The 16,369-nt window shown below is 50.8% G+C and overlaps 1 protein-coding gene across 1 annotated transcript in view; it reads left to right on the top strand.

Moving 5' to 3' along the window:
- The window catches only part of LOC122379799, a 33,345-nt gene extending 17,388 nt beyond the window's left edge, over nucleotides 1-15,957 (top strand). The window contains exons 2-3 of the mRNA XM_043362288.1: nucleotides 4,375-6,135; nucleotides 13,545-15,957. Of these exons, the coding sequence (XP_043218223.1) occupies nucleotides 4,375-6,135; nucleotides 13,545-13,568 (1,785 nt within the window). The 3' untranslated portion in view covers nucleotides 13,569-15,957. The remainder of the gene's footprint in view (nucleotides 1-4,374; nucleotides 6,136-13,544) is intronic.
- The last annotated feature ends 412 nt before the right edge of the window (nucleotides 15,958-16,369 follow it).

Below are 16,369 nucleotides of genomic sequence, written 5' to 3'. Positions count from 1 at the left end.
ATTTTCTGGAGGGTCGTAACTGAAACGAGTGTGAATGAAGCGGCAGGTGTAGGAATCTACGTCTGTGTCTTTCTGCATCTACGTCTACAGATGTAGATGTAGGGAGGCTTTATATGGAACTACATCAAAATCGGGTGAGGAACTGCACATGAACACACCTTATCAAATGTCCAATACTGCAATACTACCCTCTGGATTGTCTGTCGTCACCCTTTGGTTTTGTGTGCGTGCCTCCGCGTCACCGCTCTAACAGCTCCGGTCATACCGTCGGCGCTTTTTGCCGCTCGGTATGCCTTCAACTCTGTGCTGGCGGCTGCGTAATGCCAGTGAACAGTAGACCGAAGTCTCGTTCCTCCACAGACCGGCAATCAGCCTCCCCCGGTCCCTTTATCAGGCGTCCGGTGCCTGTGATCCTTACCCTAGGGGCGGGCCACGGCGCCGCGCCGGCACCAGGGCCGCCGCCCCATAGACGCCGTATTTCACCTCAGACGGCCAATAATGGGGACCGACGAACGTGTTTTTACCGGTCGGTTTCAGGCTGCTCTGAAGCGATCTCCTAGACCTTTAGCGCCTCAGATCACTGCATTCATTCGCACGCAAGAAAGCATGGTGCGTGCTCTCATGCCTTAACAGAGCAAGCTCATGACACTGTGCAAAGTGCAAAGTTGCATGCATTGCTCCAGCAACTCCACATTGCCAATCACACAACTCGCCCCGTCCATCCCCCACCCATCGCAGTGCATTGCAAACACTAAACAGTGACCGCGTTTCGCACGGTCTGGTTCGCGTGGCGGCGCCTGTCGCCAGCGACGATGTCGACGAGCGTGGCGCTGTGACGACGACGTCCGGCGCGCGTTACGAAAGTCGGACGGGCGGCGGTTGCGTCATGAGACGGATGGATTCGACTCGGTCGTCACTCAGGGCACGCTGTGTGTTGGTAGCATTGCGTTCAGGTGTATTGTGTTCGGAGATGCGGGATTCCGACGCGGCTGGACAAGGTGGGCCTCCAATTGTGGTGTCCGCGATGCGCGAGATGTGAGAGGTCCTCTTGCCTAATCTGCGAGCCATTGTTAGCTGTTTGTACTTGCAAATTGGTACAAGAAAAGAAGCACACGGAATGGCAAACATGGTCGAATATTGTTGAACTGTAATATCTTTGTCTAGACGAGTTTTTTTTTTTAAATATATTTCTTCATTTTTGCAGTGAAGCGCACATGAATACGGTGTAAATTGATTAAACTCTATACGCAGTTCAATAATGTAAAATATAGGTATAACAAAGCCTCTTCGATCAACTTCATTCTTTATATCCACGTCACGGTAGCAGCACTTTGAATTGAAGCACCAGTTGAGGGAGATGTAGGTATATGGAATAAAAACAGGATCAGAAAGATCCCAGATTTAAACAAGTGATTGACGCATGACATGTGCCACCATTTATTTGTTTTCTAAAGAGTTTACTTTTTCTTTGAGGGTTTGAATGACTTTATCAAGAGAAGGGATCGCAGCGAGGAGAAAAGATGACTGAAATCTGGGCTGAGATCAACTAGTCTGTTTGACACTGGAAAGATGTGAAAGGGGCAATGCTAAGACGGTGATGATTCCATCACACAAACACGGCTTCTGTCGTCGCCCGGTGGCGGTGCTGACGTGTCATAAGGAGACACAGAAAGTCTACATAGTCACACGGTAAAATAAAACAGCGACTCATCCATAACAGCGACACCCCGTATGGCGAAACTGCTAAAACAGCGAACATGGTATGTATACATAATGGTTACTCGAAATGCTCGTCCAGGCAGAACGTCCATCGAAAAATTGATATCTATATATTAGAAATCGTGTCCTTATATTTTGGATAAAGACACTCCTTGCAAGCAATTCATGCATAGCTGCAAAGCGCAAAGAGAGGCTGATATTAGAAATCGTGTCCTTATATCTTAGATAAAGACACTCCTTGCAAGACAATTCATGCAGAAAGAGAGCCTAAAGCCTGAAGCAGACTCTTTCCGCAGTCAGCAAACCGCATGCGAGAGCCTATTCAAATACTTGAAAGCACGCTCGCATCAATCGACAATCGCACGCACCTCCCGCATGCGATTGATGCGGGAAGAATTATAATGTATTTGAATAGTCTCTCACAAGCGATTTCCTGAATGCGGAAAGAGTCTGTTTCAGCCATAAAAATACTGCAAAGGCCGATAAATGGCGTTCAATATGAATATAACTAAACATACTCGTAACGTAGTCACTTGAATTAATTCATCTTAGTGGTTGGCCCCTACGAAGCCTTCGGCTCGCAGGTGTTCTTGGAGCTAGTGCATATTGGCAGCATCCGAGTTATAGATAAATCATTAAAGAACGAACTTACAGGTGTCAATAGCCAGACTAGCTCAGACGAACCTGTCGGTTATAAATAAATCCTTTCCCCTGCCACCCCTAACAATCGAATGTTTAACAGTTATTTTGTCCAATGCCTTTTCTCGACCAGTTTCGAGTCCTTCGACCCAGAGGGCCCACGGATAGATCAATGTGTGTATTGAGTGATTAACGATGGAAGCATGTGGCCCTCTTAGATCGCCACAGGCCCTTCAAATCCCAATGGCCCCTATCAGATCCAAATTTCACAAGTATGTAGCCATGAAGGTATCCGACTCCAGTGGTTGTTGATAGAGACATCTGTGCCGCCACTGGTTCGGAGACTCGCCGCTAGGTGACCTGATTTCGTACTTGCTGCTTCCAGACCTGACCGGTAGGTGGCAGAGACCACCAGCCTCTGTCTCTGGTTCTGTTCCGCTCAAGCCAACAGCGAGCGCCACCTAGTGGTGCGCCACCTAGTGGTGCGCCACCTCTAGTTGCCGCAGGTCGGGCGGGCTGATGACGTCTTGAGGTCAGGGAGAGGGTAAAGGGGCATATGATCTACTTCATTAAAGAAAGAGACACGCATAGCGTGTTGGGGATTGCTGAACGGCCGTTGCTAGCTACGCATCTTATTTAATGCATTGTCAAGAATTGTCCTCCGTTACCTCTCCTCCATCCTTAGGACAGATAAATCATTCTCCTCTGCGCCTCTTTCCCCTGCTCCGGGGTGGACGGGCAACTTGTCTTTATCCCATGTGGGTGACTCCCTTTGGAGCGCACCGCAGCTCCTAAGGGAGCACACCCGTAGCTGGTTACAGTGAGTGCTTCGGGGGCTGCTCGGCCTGTCAATTCGGACGGGCCAAGCCCCGGTGGCTCACTAGGATGCCGGCCCAGACCAATGTCTCCCCCATCCTTCCGGCCCTGAAATGGGCTCGTCACACCGAAATGGCCTAACCCAACAAAACAAACAAGGATAGTGCTCGGTAAACATTTCCAATGGCGCCTCGCATAGCATTTAATTAGGTATGCCCAAGCTGGCTGGATCTACATTTATAATATTAAAACAACCAGCAAGCATCCTATAGCATTACGAGTCTCTGTGACCTTACTTATAACCCTTCATAGATAACATAAATCTGTTATCTACAGCTACATGAATGATACATGCTATCTATGAACCCTTCAATCGAAATATCTGGTCTTTCTAAATCAAAATTCACATATTTCTAGTCCACCTTGATAACAGCATTCCGGTATGGCCGTCTGGGTATCTTGAGGAGCTAAACTCTGCGGAACAATGCCATCAGAGGACGTCGTTATAGTACCGTGCTTGTGTCTTCAGCTGTGATAGACTCCTACTATTGTATGGAGCTGGTAGTAAGTTATCCAGGAAAGCAGCGACTCTGAAACAGAGATCCTATTTACCTAATTTTGTCCGTGTAGAGGCTGTTTCACACTATTCCGTGCGATCGTTTCCGTTCGACTCGACTTGAACAATAGACAATCGTCGGTCTGCTATATCTCATTTCCTGAACGTCATCAGCGTGGAATAGCGAATATCGTGGGAACGGGCCGGCATCAAGGAGAATGTCCGACTCACGAATTCCGAAATGCCGCACCAATTATGGTAAAATGATGCATTTACATTGCTGTGACGAAATACTAAGATGTATCTTCAGTTTCAAAACCTAGGTTTTAGGTTGAAGTGATAGAAGAAAATCTCAAAAATTTATAGGAGCTCGACTTTGTGCGCTTACGATTTCATTCGTCTAAATTAATGAAGCGTCGTGAATGATTCAAAATGCTGATTGTTGAAACAGATAAGCCCCTAAAACTATGTAACATATCATTAGTTAATCAGGCAGCTTCCAGAGAGCCAATCAACATGCCAACAATCGGCATTCCATTCAAATAGCCCATTTCTCTCTACAGACTATGTAGTGAAAGGTCTAGTTATGACACATTCTCATAGTTATGCTACATTCTCATCCCGTATCTCCTTTTATGTTTCAGATGTCGAACGTGACAATAGTTCGCATCAGCGGAGGGCCAGAAAGTCTGCCTGCCGGCGTGGGACCGACCCCTGCCCGCGCTCCCAGCCCCCGCTCGGAGTCGGGGGACGCCTCTCTGGTGACCTTCGCCAGCGGTCGGGTCACGCTAAAGGTCGACGGCAGCGGGTCACCGGATCTGCCGCGGCGACCGCAGCGCACACGACGCCGCACTCAGCTGGTTCACCACCGCGACCGCCACCTGCGGCAAGAGGCCAAGGTAGTGCGGTATCTGCCCTCTCCGAAAGCAGCGCCCCTGCCCCGGCGCAGCTCGTCGACCAGTGACGCCGCCACCTGCACCTCAACTTCCGATATCGAGGCCGACGCCGACGCCAGTCCGGCTCCCTCGTCGGCAGCGTCGAGCTATAGCGAGCGGAGCGGTGTCGAGTCGGTGCCGCCTCCTCCGACCGGCCTCCACTACCGGCTGTCACTGGCAGAACAATACCAGAATCAGCTGTTCGCTGAGCCCAGCTACGTCATCAGCGCACCGGCGGCATTCGCCGGCGACTGGGCGACGAGCAGCGACGCACACGACTCTGGCCTGGAAGGGTCAGAAAGCGAGGCGACACCGCGCTCGAACAGAGAGAGCTGCGCTAAGGCAGCGGCCCGTGACCGCGCCCGGGAGCCGCAGCGGTCCGATGACGTCACAGACGGCGGCTCGGAGCGGGTCGCCGTCTCGGAACAGAGCGAGTCGCGCGCGGAGCGGGCGGGCGAGAGGTGCGGCGCCAGTGACGGAGGAGACTCGGAGGCGTGCGCCGCCGCTGCAACTGAGGAGGATTCCGGTGAATCATTTACGGTCATCTCTGAAGAGTCGGGCTACTGCTACATTCCCGCTAAAGAGCAGCGGGAGTGCAGCCAGGAGTTCCTCATTGTAGTCAGCGAGCGCGTCTCGCCGGCTGACTTTGTTTCCTCTGAGGAAGAACAAGAGGAAGAGCCTGCTATCCCAGAGAGTCCGACAGCGACTCGCAAAGTTTCAGCAGCTACCACAGTCGACAAACACTTCTACTTCGGAGAGGAAGTTGAGAGAGCCAGCAGCGAGGGAGGCAGCAGCCAGGGCGATTGTCCGCCTCCCGAAGTGGAAGTGCCCTCCGCTCTGACGGTACACAACGTGCGCCGACTGGAAAAACTACAGGCTCGCTCGGCGCTGCCCGACTCGTTCCTCGCCTTCAAACAGGCTCTTCTCGAGAGCGGAGACATGAGTGGACTCCGCAAGGCAGACCTGTACACCGTGCTGGGCGGCACGGTGCGGGGCTACCCGGCCAGTTGGGACGACCTCGGATCAAAGTTTGAGGAGCCCGACAACCGCTCGGAGGAGCCTCCAGCTCCGGACACCGACTCACGCGCGGGCGTCTCGATCGACGCATGGACGGTGGACCGACGGGGACGGTACCGGGCAGCGGGGAAGCCCTCCGGCTCGCGCCGCGCCGCCGCCACTGCGCTGGCCGCGCTCGGCACCGACTCTGACGGCTGGTACCCGCTCTGTGTGCGCTGCGAGGACACGGTGTACCCGCAGGACGGCGTGCGGCCCACCGCCGACTCGGTCTACCACGTGGCGTGCCTGCGCTGCGCCAGCTGCGAGCGCGCACTGGACAGAGAGGAGGTGCACGCCGCCGGTCGGCTGCTCTTCTGCGGCCTCCACGCTCCGGCGGAGGCCGCTGTCTGCCAGCCGGGACACCGGGTCGGCTCCCGACACGGCAGCTGCGCATCGTCAGTAGACGGACAGCAGGTCAGTACTATCAGAGAGAGTGGGTCGTACATACACCTGTGGAGTCATGCATTCATTGAACAACCCGGAGAGAGTAGGTAACTAAACTAGGACCAGAACGGCCAAAGGGATGAATGCCTTATGTAATACGTATATACTAGTGATGTCAATCAGATACCAACTTTTTGGTATACCGATACCAAACCGATACCAAGTTGGTATTTGGTATTTAAATCCGATTGTTTTTGGTATTTTGTTGGTATTATGAACCCTTGCTAATGTATTACAAGGTTGAAAAATCGGTAAAAAGTTGGTATTTTCCTCATCTTCTCAAGTTGGTTCGGTTTCGGTATTTCCTGATGGTTTTGGTTGGTATTTGGTTTGGTATCGGCATTCCGATTTTCTGTAATTGACATCACTAGTATATACCTTCAGTCTATTCAAATCATATTATCAGCAACGTCAAGGATGTATGTACATACATACCTATATTATATAGTTTGACTTGAATATTTTTACGCTATAAAATTATTGACGTATTAAATACATTTTTCAACACATGGAAACAATTGATTCTCTGCTCTTGTCCTTATTGATACAGATAACAAAGCACCACATTTGTGCCAAAAGCACCAGTCCAGGAAATGCCCCAGGTGCCACACAGGTTCCCAGTGAATGTATTATGGCTCGTCAATGTCAGCATTGCCTCGTTTTAGCGGGTGGTCTATTTCTTCCTTGAACGGTTTCTTTGACAGAACTTCTGTGATTTAGCGGTCCGTCAGGGCCACTCCGGTGGAATTCCAGTTCAAACAGTCTCAGGGTCACTCCACTTTAAAGCCGCTCTGAAGTGCCATTGAAAGGGACACCGACAGCGGGGCCGTCCCCGGCGGCCGGTCGGACTCGGCTCCGACCCTGTGAGTCTGTGGTGCCACTCAGCGGCCAGATTAGCCGTGGGAGCTGCTCGGGACGGCTGGGAGCCAAAGCGGCTGGCTCACTGGAGCCGCAGCGGCCGGCTCACCGCAGCCGCGTCCGCGGGACCGGAACCGTGCCCGACTTCGTCACCCATCAGCCGGCCAGGGATGACCAAGGCCGGCGGTGCGTTACGGTGACGCCGCCCCGACCGAGGTCACCCGCTCACCCATACGGATCGTAACGGGCTGGGGTCACCTCGTTCATCTACTCGGTTTGTGATGGCCTGGGCTCAACCCTTTCACCTACTCGGTTTGTGATGGCCTGGGTTTGTCCCATGCACCTCGAAGGGCGCGTACAATCGTCTTACGACGGGCAGGAATCGCCCCGCTAAACCACGTCACTGCTATGCCAAGATTAAAAATCTTACAATCTTCGGAGCAGCGTCCCACCTGCCAATGAACCAATGTGTGGAATTCGATATCCGATATCGATAGGTATCGATATCGAGGATCCGTGTTTCCTCGACAAGCGGTACCTACTTGCCTCTTGGCTGCTACTGCCCAATTACAAAGACGTCCCACTCTACTGAGCAGTGGGAAGGTAAGCCGTGCAGCTCTAAGCTATTGCGACATCGTGTGCGTGAACACATAACCAGCTTCATGGAACCTGGTTAACTCGGGCTCCGTCTAACCGGAGACATATTTTACATAAGTGGGTAATCATGTGAAAGCTCCGCATGGGGACTCAATGATTATGTTAACTAAACGCATGCGGTTAACGCTTATGTGACGGCGTTTGCTCAAAATTACCTCGATTCGCGGACAGATTATCATAATTCATCCACGTTGTCAAGGACTTAACAATTGCCTTGTTTCCCTACAAGGGCAATGCAATCTTGGAAATGCGCTGTTGTATAGCGGGATTTTGACATGCGAAAGTAAATTATCACTAAATAGTACGGAGAGACGGCCGTGGAACTAGAAACCATTTTCAATTAACGGCTGCATTAACTGCTTCTTCTGATGTTTTGATAATGCGACAAAGTCACAACTTTCAAAGCAAGCAAACCTGTTAAAACTCCATGAAACATATGCTGGCATATGGGTATCCACTGTCCAGCATGTGTCTGGGCTTCGGAAGAGTAAAATAATGTCCTTCTTTCCCACTGCCCAATCATAATTGCAATCATCCCGTGAAGTGGGAAGGCCCATGATAGTCTTGTCATTGTGGCTACTAATCGGCTTACATACTAAATCCCGTTACAAAGGTGACATCCAGGGAAAGGATTAGCCATTTACTGCTGCCCGGAAGAAAGAAACCGATGAAGGATATCGCAGGCCTATAACGGAACACCATGTTGATAATTAGTCCATGACAAGTGCCTTGAATAACTTATCAGCAGTCTAAATTTAGTCTGGATCTGAAATAGTTGTGTTTATATAGGCTCACGCGATGTCATACATGTTCTATCTGTGGCAGAAACTATTTAATCTTTTGTTATCCCTTGCCACATATAAATTTGTAAGTATGAAGGGACTTGTGTGCATTATTTCAGAAACTATCATGGTGCTAAGCCCTGCATCATTCAGCATTTCATGGCTTCAGCATATATCAGTCCTTATAGCTATCGATTACTATCAATCTGCTCATTGGCAAAGCAAATCTATAGGTGGTGTCCGTTATTCGGTAAAGGCTCCACACCAGTCTTGTTACCGTGTCTGACTAAATATCACGCCGGGGCGTATGAAGTCCAAATCGAATTGTCAAACGAACAAGGTCAAACAACTGCCGTACAAAAAAAAAACGGTATAACTAGCTATACCGGTAAGGGTCAAACCTTGCACCAATATCCAGACTTGTCGAGCCACACAGCGATATTCAGACAGTACGTAGGCTGCGGTATAAGCATGCTGCCTGCTAATATACACCGATATACAGACTGGGTCAAGCCACACGCCGATATTCAGACAGTGCCTATAGCAGTATGCATGCTGTCAGCTAACACAACAGATGGTGGAGCCACGCCACGCTCCAAGCGACCTGACAGCGGCTCCGGGAAATAGGCCACCGAGGGCTAACGAACCTTAGCTAGCGATCAACTGCCATATGGCGCTGGATCGACCGGATTGGCCGCGCCTGCTGGTCTATTCAACAGATGGAACGCCGCTTCTCGATGAAGTTGATGAAACCTTCCTTAGTTACGGACTTAAAAATGCTGAGTAGACATGCTGAGGTGTCTTTCCAATGCCATCTGTTGGGAACTGGAGGCTTGAGTTTTCGGCTCTCGCCGCATTAGAATCATCAGCGGGGAAGGGAAGGCGCGTCCCAACAGGGATCTCTTATGAGACGGCCGGGGAGGGGGAGGGGTGTCTATTGTGTGTATCTCGGTCACTACGGCTGTCGGCAGAGGGCGGCACACCACAGCGGCACAGAGCGGCACGGTGGCACAGAGTGGCACGGTGGTAAGTACAATGGTCACGCGCGCGGCACCGACAAAACAGAGGGGCGGTGGCCAGTCAGTGGGGCAATGTCCCGGCCCCTGTCCGAGGGCGACCTACTGGCGACACCCTCGGCTATACACAACCCTCACCAGTGGTCATTCACAGCTCACACCCTCAGTCGCCCACAGCCCACACCCACTGCTGTTTTCCCTGGTCGTATCCGCGGTCATCCATGGCCCGGGGCGTGGCAACACGGACAAACCCACCGGGAACTAGCGGTCCTTATCGCCGGGAAAACGGGCAAACCCAGCGGTAAATAATTGCCGACTGGAACTGGCTCACGGGCCATCGGAAACTATTGAACCCAGCCAATAAATATCGGAAACGGCTGTCGATATTACCAATGAATATGCCGTTAGACACGATTTCATTAATTGTGGCTTTAGTTATCAGACCACTGACAATCCCATCCAATCGCCTTGCAGTAAGCATGCCATTTGTTTTGATGATTGAGATTTTTTTTTTGTCTGAATGGTTTTAGATAAACGCATATCAGCTTCACAGTCCCCAAGGTATATTATTAACGTATGTATGATGCATACACGGTTGCATTTCTTTGATGCATTCCTTCATATCCCTGCCGGCCAAAATTTACATTCATGGTTCAGATTTTCGTGATTGATCACCTTGCCACTTATTGGCATCCAGAAACACCTGTATCATGCGTAAATACCTGAAAATGACGGTGTCGATCGATGGTTTTTGCTCGGGGCGTGGTCGTCCGGACAGCGCCGGACGTGTCTGGTAACGTTATCTCAGCCGGGGGCAGGGCGGTGACCAGTCGCGCGTGACGACCGGCGCGGCGGGGTGCGCGGAGAGTGTTGTCCGGCTGGGCACGATGTAGTCGGGTTGGGCTAGAAGGCGGGGTCGGTTAGCTAGGGCTGAAGTATGAACTAAGGAGGGAGAGTTGAGTCACTGCAAGGTGTGCTCTCAATGCTCACACCTATATTGCTCATCCGGATGAGTAGGTGTAGATTAACCACTGCCGAACAGTCACCGCCCAAGGATCCCTCCGTTCACGTGGCTGCAAAGACGGCTCCTGTCGCCGCCTGTAGCCGACCCGTTACTCGGGAACGGCTGGTCGGCCGTCGGCGCGGCGGCGGCGCACGGGTCGCCCCGGGGCGGTACCAGGTGTGGTATGCCGGTCGGTCGAGCGGCGGACAAAGCGGGAATTGACAATAGGAGGGCGTTGAACGTCCATCAGGCTGACAGCGCCGTCAAAATTTCATGACTTCAAATCATTGACATTGTTGTGAGGCGACAGAGAGCAGAATCAGACATACCCGTAAATGTAAACAAAGGACTGCGCACTAAATCAGATGTTAGAGCAACTCATCAGCCGACAAGACACGGCATAAAATTGCCTGATAGAAAGCTTACTGACCCAGCCTTTATAATCCCGACTCAGTGGACAGAACTGAACCAATAGACAGACCTCAGTCATCCCACAAAGCACTGACTCGGGTGGTGCTGGCTGTTGAGCGTTCTGCATTGTCTTACGTCGGTCAGTGCACTGGCCGCCGCCCATCCTACTGGCCGCCGCCTGTCCCACTCTGAGCTGTTTGTCCGTGCGCCAGCCGCTGACCCAACTGACCCGGCGTGCCGTTCGTGCCAGGAGGGCGGTGGGTTAGAATTGGAACGGTCAGTGCAGCGAGTCGCTGGTGGGCCAGGCGGTGGGTCAGTGCTATGCGGGCTGCTTGTGGTAGCGGGGCGGGCGGGGCGGCCGGTTGCTGCTAGGCGGCCTCGCTGGCCTCGACAATGTAGCGGGGCCTGGGGTAGGGCGTGACTGTCCGGCTAACAGCACAGTCGATGCCGGAAACGGCGTTGGTTAGATAATAAAGATGCTTGCTATTTGACTCTGAATCGGATACATACCACGCTCACCTGCTGCGAAGACAGGTTAGCTCTCTGACCTATCTAATCCGTCATTCAGTGTCAGATTAATGTCTGACGAGTGTCAGCGCTCAGCAAGGTGTCAGTTGACGGTGGACTCAGGTCTTGAGGTCTCTCTGATGTCCACCGGGGCGAGCTGTGTCGCTATTGGGGATAAGGCTGTCAGAAAGTTGAGCTGAGCTATGCAGCTGATAAGCGGCCTGTCTGACAAAGGACCTCGGTCAGTGTTGCTCGTCTCCATTTCGGCTTGTGCTGACCCACTACGCCGCTCTCTCCCCGTCTCTCTACCTCTCTCTCCTCTTCAGCACCGAAGCGTGGAGAGTGGGTGGGGGCAGCGGAGCGTCGTGACCCGTGGCAGACGGCTGAGTACTTGAGTAGTGATCCCGACCCGCCTCTTAGGGAGAGAGCAGCACTTCACCAAGGCAGAGGCGAGACGGTACCGTGGTGAACCATGAAACACGACTCATAATTCATCAGCTGGTACTCTCTCTCTCTCTCTCTCTCTCTCTCTCTCTCTCTCTCTCTCTCTCTCTCTCTCTCTCTCTCTCTCTCTCTCTCTCTCTCTCTCTCTCTCTCTCTCTCTGTCGTCCGCCGTTCTTCTTTGTCTCTCTGCGTTTTACCTTGTCCTACCTCCATTTCTCGCTTTCTCAACATTTACTCTTTTTTTACCAAGCACATTCCTCTTTTTTTCTAGCTATGCCATTTATCGCTTTGTCTCTCTTTGTCTCTCTCCTTTATCCCCTAGACAGCGGATGATGATACAGCCACTGATAAGTAATCACGAAGCGGCCGACCGGTGCCGGTGTCTGCTGAGGCGTGACTCTGTGCTCAACGGTTGCTGAGCGAATGGACCGCAAACAAACGGGGTTTTCTCTCGGCGGGGCGCTTTCTCAGTCGCGGCGAATGTCACTCACCGGTTTGAAAGTTCACTGCCGCGAACCGATCACGGCCATCCACACGGTCGTCCCGGCCAGAGTCTGATAGCGCCATGGTCACCAACTGATAGTGGGGCTCCATCGAAACGAAAACAGGAGCCGCTTCTATTGAAGTCGACCGGTTGGGCAATGTCAATGCATAAAACACACAGGAGAAAGTGGGCGACATGTCTAGTGAAGATGACGTTTGCGGTTATTGAGAAGTGTCCCGTTACTCAGTGTCCGGTATGAGCCAACCCTTCTGAGAACGGCAGCGGATCCGGTGTGACGTAGTTCTGGTCGGATCCGTGACGTCACCACCCGCCTTGTGACGTCACTTTGCGATCAACTGGCTACATAATATGATTAGAGGCTGATTTGATATCATTGGCGATCGAACCTTAGCTTGGCCACTGCGCTAGTTGAAGAGGCTAGCACAAACCCGAAACGCAACGAATCATAAACATAACTATTAGTTATGTTTTGTGGCACAATTATAAGTGTGCCACACTGAATTACAAAGCGCAGCCATGATTGCGTTTTGTAAACGGTCTGTTACCGGCAATCACGAGGAATGAACCTGCCACTGTGGCACAAATCTAAGCAATCTCACACTTCTTTCATTCATTTAACTTTCTGCTTTAGTCACAGCTCAACGCAAATGATGAAGTTAAACGGAATTCTTCTATGTTGCTCCATTTATGCGCTAACCACCTGTGAATAAACGTTTATCATCATAAACGAAATTGCACACCACGGAATGAAACAGCGCCGTTATACAGTAATGAACGGATGGCTGCTACTGAGCGCCGCATAGTGCACTTCTGGCCTTAGCGCTCACTCCCGTGCTTACCTCCCAGCGATGCATGTCATCCATTTGGCCATTTGAGGCCTGCCCTCGGCGCCGCCTGCCCGGTGCCGGGCGGCGGCTCCTGTCCTCACGTCCTCAAACACGAGGCAGTGCCGAGGGCAGACGGTAAAGGGCGAGGAAAGGAATGTGAGACGAGGTTAGGTGGCATGATGGGGATGGGGGCGGGTCGCCTCACCGCACAGCGTCGTCTCCTCTCGCCCCCGCGCGGCGACTGACTGTCTGAGGCGCCGCGGTCGGCTCACCTCTCCTGTTATCTTTGTGCGATAACTAACCGTTCAAACCCGGGAATACCGTACATGTACCGTGCACCATTTTCACACACGGCCCTGTTTGTTTCAGGTGTCGACTAGAGCGGCGCAGTAGTTCCGGCCACCGCCGCCAGGGTGTCGCGGTGACCTGAAGCCGGCGGCCAACTGCATGCTGCTCTGGCCGCGAGCTCTGACGAGAGTGCGTCCGGGGCGACAGGGGAGGTCACGTCTGTCTATCAGGGAAGGGCTGGAGAGTGAGGGACATGTGCCGCGCGACAGGTGAACAAACCACGAGAGACTGTCACAGTCACATGTCCTTCGGACTGAAAGATGGCGAGGCCATGATTGTCAGCGCTCGTGATCCACCCTTTGTCATAAAATCGGTGATGGGGCCCGATTTTAAACATCACAGCCCGCTGAGGCAATCGGCACGGACGATACGGACTACTCTGAAGCAATCATTACGGACGATATCACGGCCTGTGAGGCAATCGGCGGTGTCCGGAACCGTTCCGGCCGGGTGGCTCGGCGGACACGGCTCCTGGGCGCGACGGTGTCGGTACGGCGGTGGTCTGGGCCACCGCGTCAGCGCCGTGGTGGTCCAGAGCCCACCAGGTTGGACGGATCACTCACTGAGAGACTACACCGACTGAGAGAAACACCGAGCTAGCGGTGAGGGCGTGTGCTCTGTCGAAGTATATGGAAACGTGAGATATTATAACTTCGTCAGGTTGCTGAGTGAAAAATAGACGGTGCTATTGAGGTCAAAATGTAAACTGTTTTGAGGACCGATGGATCGTCACAACGAGTGTATCATCGAAAAGTGATTATGAATGCTGATATAATTGATGTTGGACTGGACGACATTTATGAAGTTTCACAGAGAAAATGGCAGATGGCTAGATCCTGATCGTCTATTTAGAGGCCCTGATTGTACAGTATTAGCAGTTGGGATACGCATGGTGTTACAGTACGAGTGCTTTCTATTCCTTGGTAGCGTTAGTTCCTGAAACGGGGGAGAGCAATGTGTACTTATGAAAATGTAGCGCTATCCCGGCGGATGATTTGTTTGCAACTATGTATCAGCTTTCACCGTCTGAGAAGGGCCACTTGCAACTCAAACATTTACATAATTCCGAACACCAAAAGTAGAAACACTGCAGCGTGGCACGTTACGGTACTACTGTTTAATTTGGCGAAGTCTGGAATACACTATGTAATTGCATAATGTGTACCAAGTGCACTTACTAACACACAGCGGCTCTTTGAGTGATGTGTGCTACACGGCAACAGCTTAGAGGGATAACATGTGCTGCTGTACCTACCTAACTACCCATATGGTGTCATGTTTTGTCACAATACTGAGGACTGGACTGTTGTCTTTTTATGAAGCTTCAGTTTTCAGTAAGTTGTCAACGGAATGTGAGCGCTGAGCGAACTGAGGTGCCTTTAGCGATGAAGTTTCCCAACACACCGTGTTTGTGTTACACTGAGAATATGGACAAGGTCTGAATGCTCAATTAAGTGTCGATTATCGGAATTATTTTTCATGAGTCAAGAGAACGGTTGTCAATGGGAGCAATGAGCCTGACACTAGGAATCAGAGGCCCTCACTGCAGCGTCACGTCAGCAGAGGATAGGCTTGAGCACTGCAGTGGGCATTTCCTTTCCTCTGTATCTTTTATTGCCAATTGTTTTATTTAGGTAAGGCTGTCGGTAAAAAGAATACAACAAATTAAAATAGGCATAAGAAATAGTTTTAATATTACCAAACTAAATAGCCTTCGCCCATATCTTACTTTCTATGTGATTTAAGCGATTGAACGCAAACAAAACATGTCGTTATGCGCCAAACTCCATATAGAAGCGGACATTGGGGTTCAGATTGTTATTATGAGTAAAATATAAGTCATTTTCTTCATTAAACGGTTGTTTCTCTATGCGGCGATCATTTATGAAGCACGCCACACTTAGTTACCAACGAGCGATATCATAATAGCTCCATTTTTGGCAGTATACTGGCTGCGGCCGAGTGCGACGGTGGCGCCGACTATCGGCTACTCGTGCAACTAGGCCTCGCGGTGGCTCCGGCGGCCAAACTTCAGATGAAAACGTCCCTGTGTGGAGACTTAACGATAAACTGAAAAATGCGATATAATGCAATTAAATTCAGTAATATGCGTTTACCCTGACGTATTTTTTACCAATATTCGGGGAGAATTGGCACCGGGATTTGGCAGGAGAAGATAAAATGTTTATGAACATTCCAAATTGTATTATACCTACATTGCATTGTCAAAATATGTCTCAATATATGCGAGACGTCATGCTGTTTGCCGTAGTATAGCGAAATTGTTTCATGAAAGACTCAATACAAATATAACGGGAGTGATGTATCTTAATTTCATTTGGTGGTGCAAATATTTTTTTCTTCCATGTCCCGATCCCGGGTCGAATTTTTCTCTCCTATGGATAAAAAGTGCAGAGATGTGTTGCTCAGTTAGTGAGCTACAGCGTAGTATAGCGACATTTTTATGTAAGCTGCCTATTTTTTCATACTGTGCTAGTTTCCACGAAAATCCGTGCATACACTGACCAATATTTTTTTCTTCCATGGCCAGATCCCAGGTCCAATTTTTATCCGCTATGGATAAAAAATGCATAAATATGTTGCTCAGATGGTAATCTACAGCGTAGTATAGCGACATTTTTATGTAACTACCCTATTTTTTCATACTGTGCTCATTTCCACGAAAATCCGTGCTTACGCTGACCAACATTTTTCTCTTCCATGGCCAGATCCCAGGTCCAATTTTTATCCGTCATGGATAACAAATACATAGATATGTTGCTCAGATAGCGAACTACAACGTAGTATAGCGACATTTTTATGTAACTTCCCTATTTTCTCACACT

This window comes from Amphibalanus amphitrite, unplaced genomic scaffold (assembly GCF_019059575.1).
Source record: "Amphibalanus amphitrite isolate SeventyFive unplaced genomic scaffold, NRLGWU_Aamphi_draft 000084F_arrow, whole genome shotgun sequence".
NCBI lineage: Eukaryota > Metazoa > Arthropoda > Thecostraca > Balanomorpha > Balanidae > Amphibalanus > Amphibalanus amphitrite.
The sequence above is the reverse complement of the archived record's forward strand: the minus strand, read 5'-3'. Positions and strand labels throughout refer to the sequence as shown.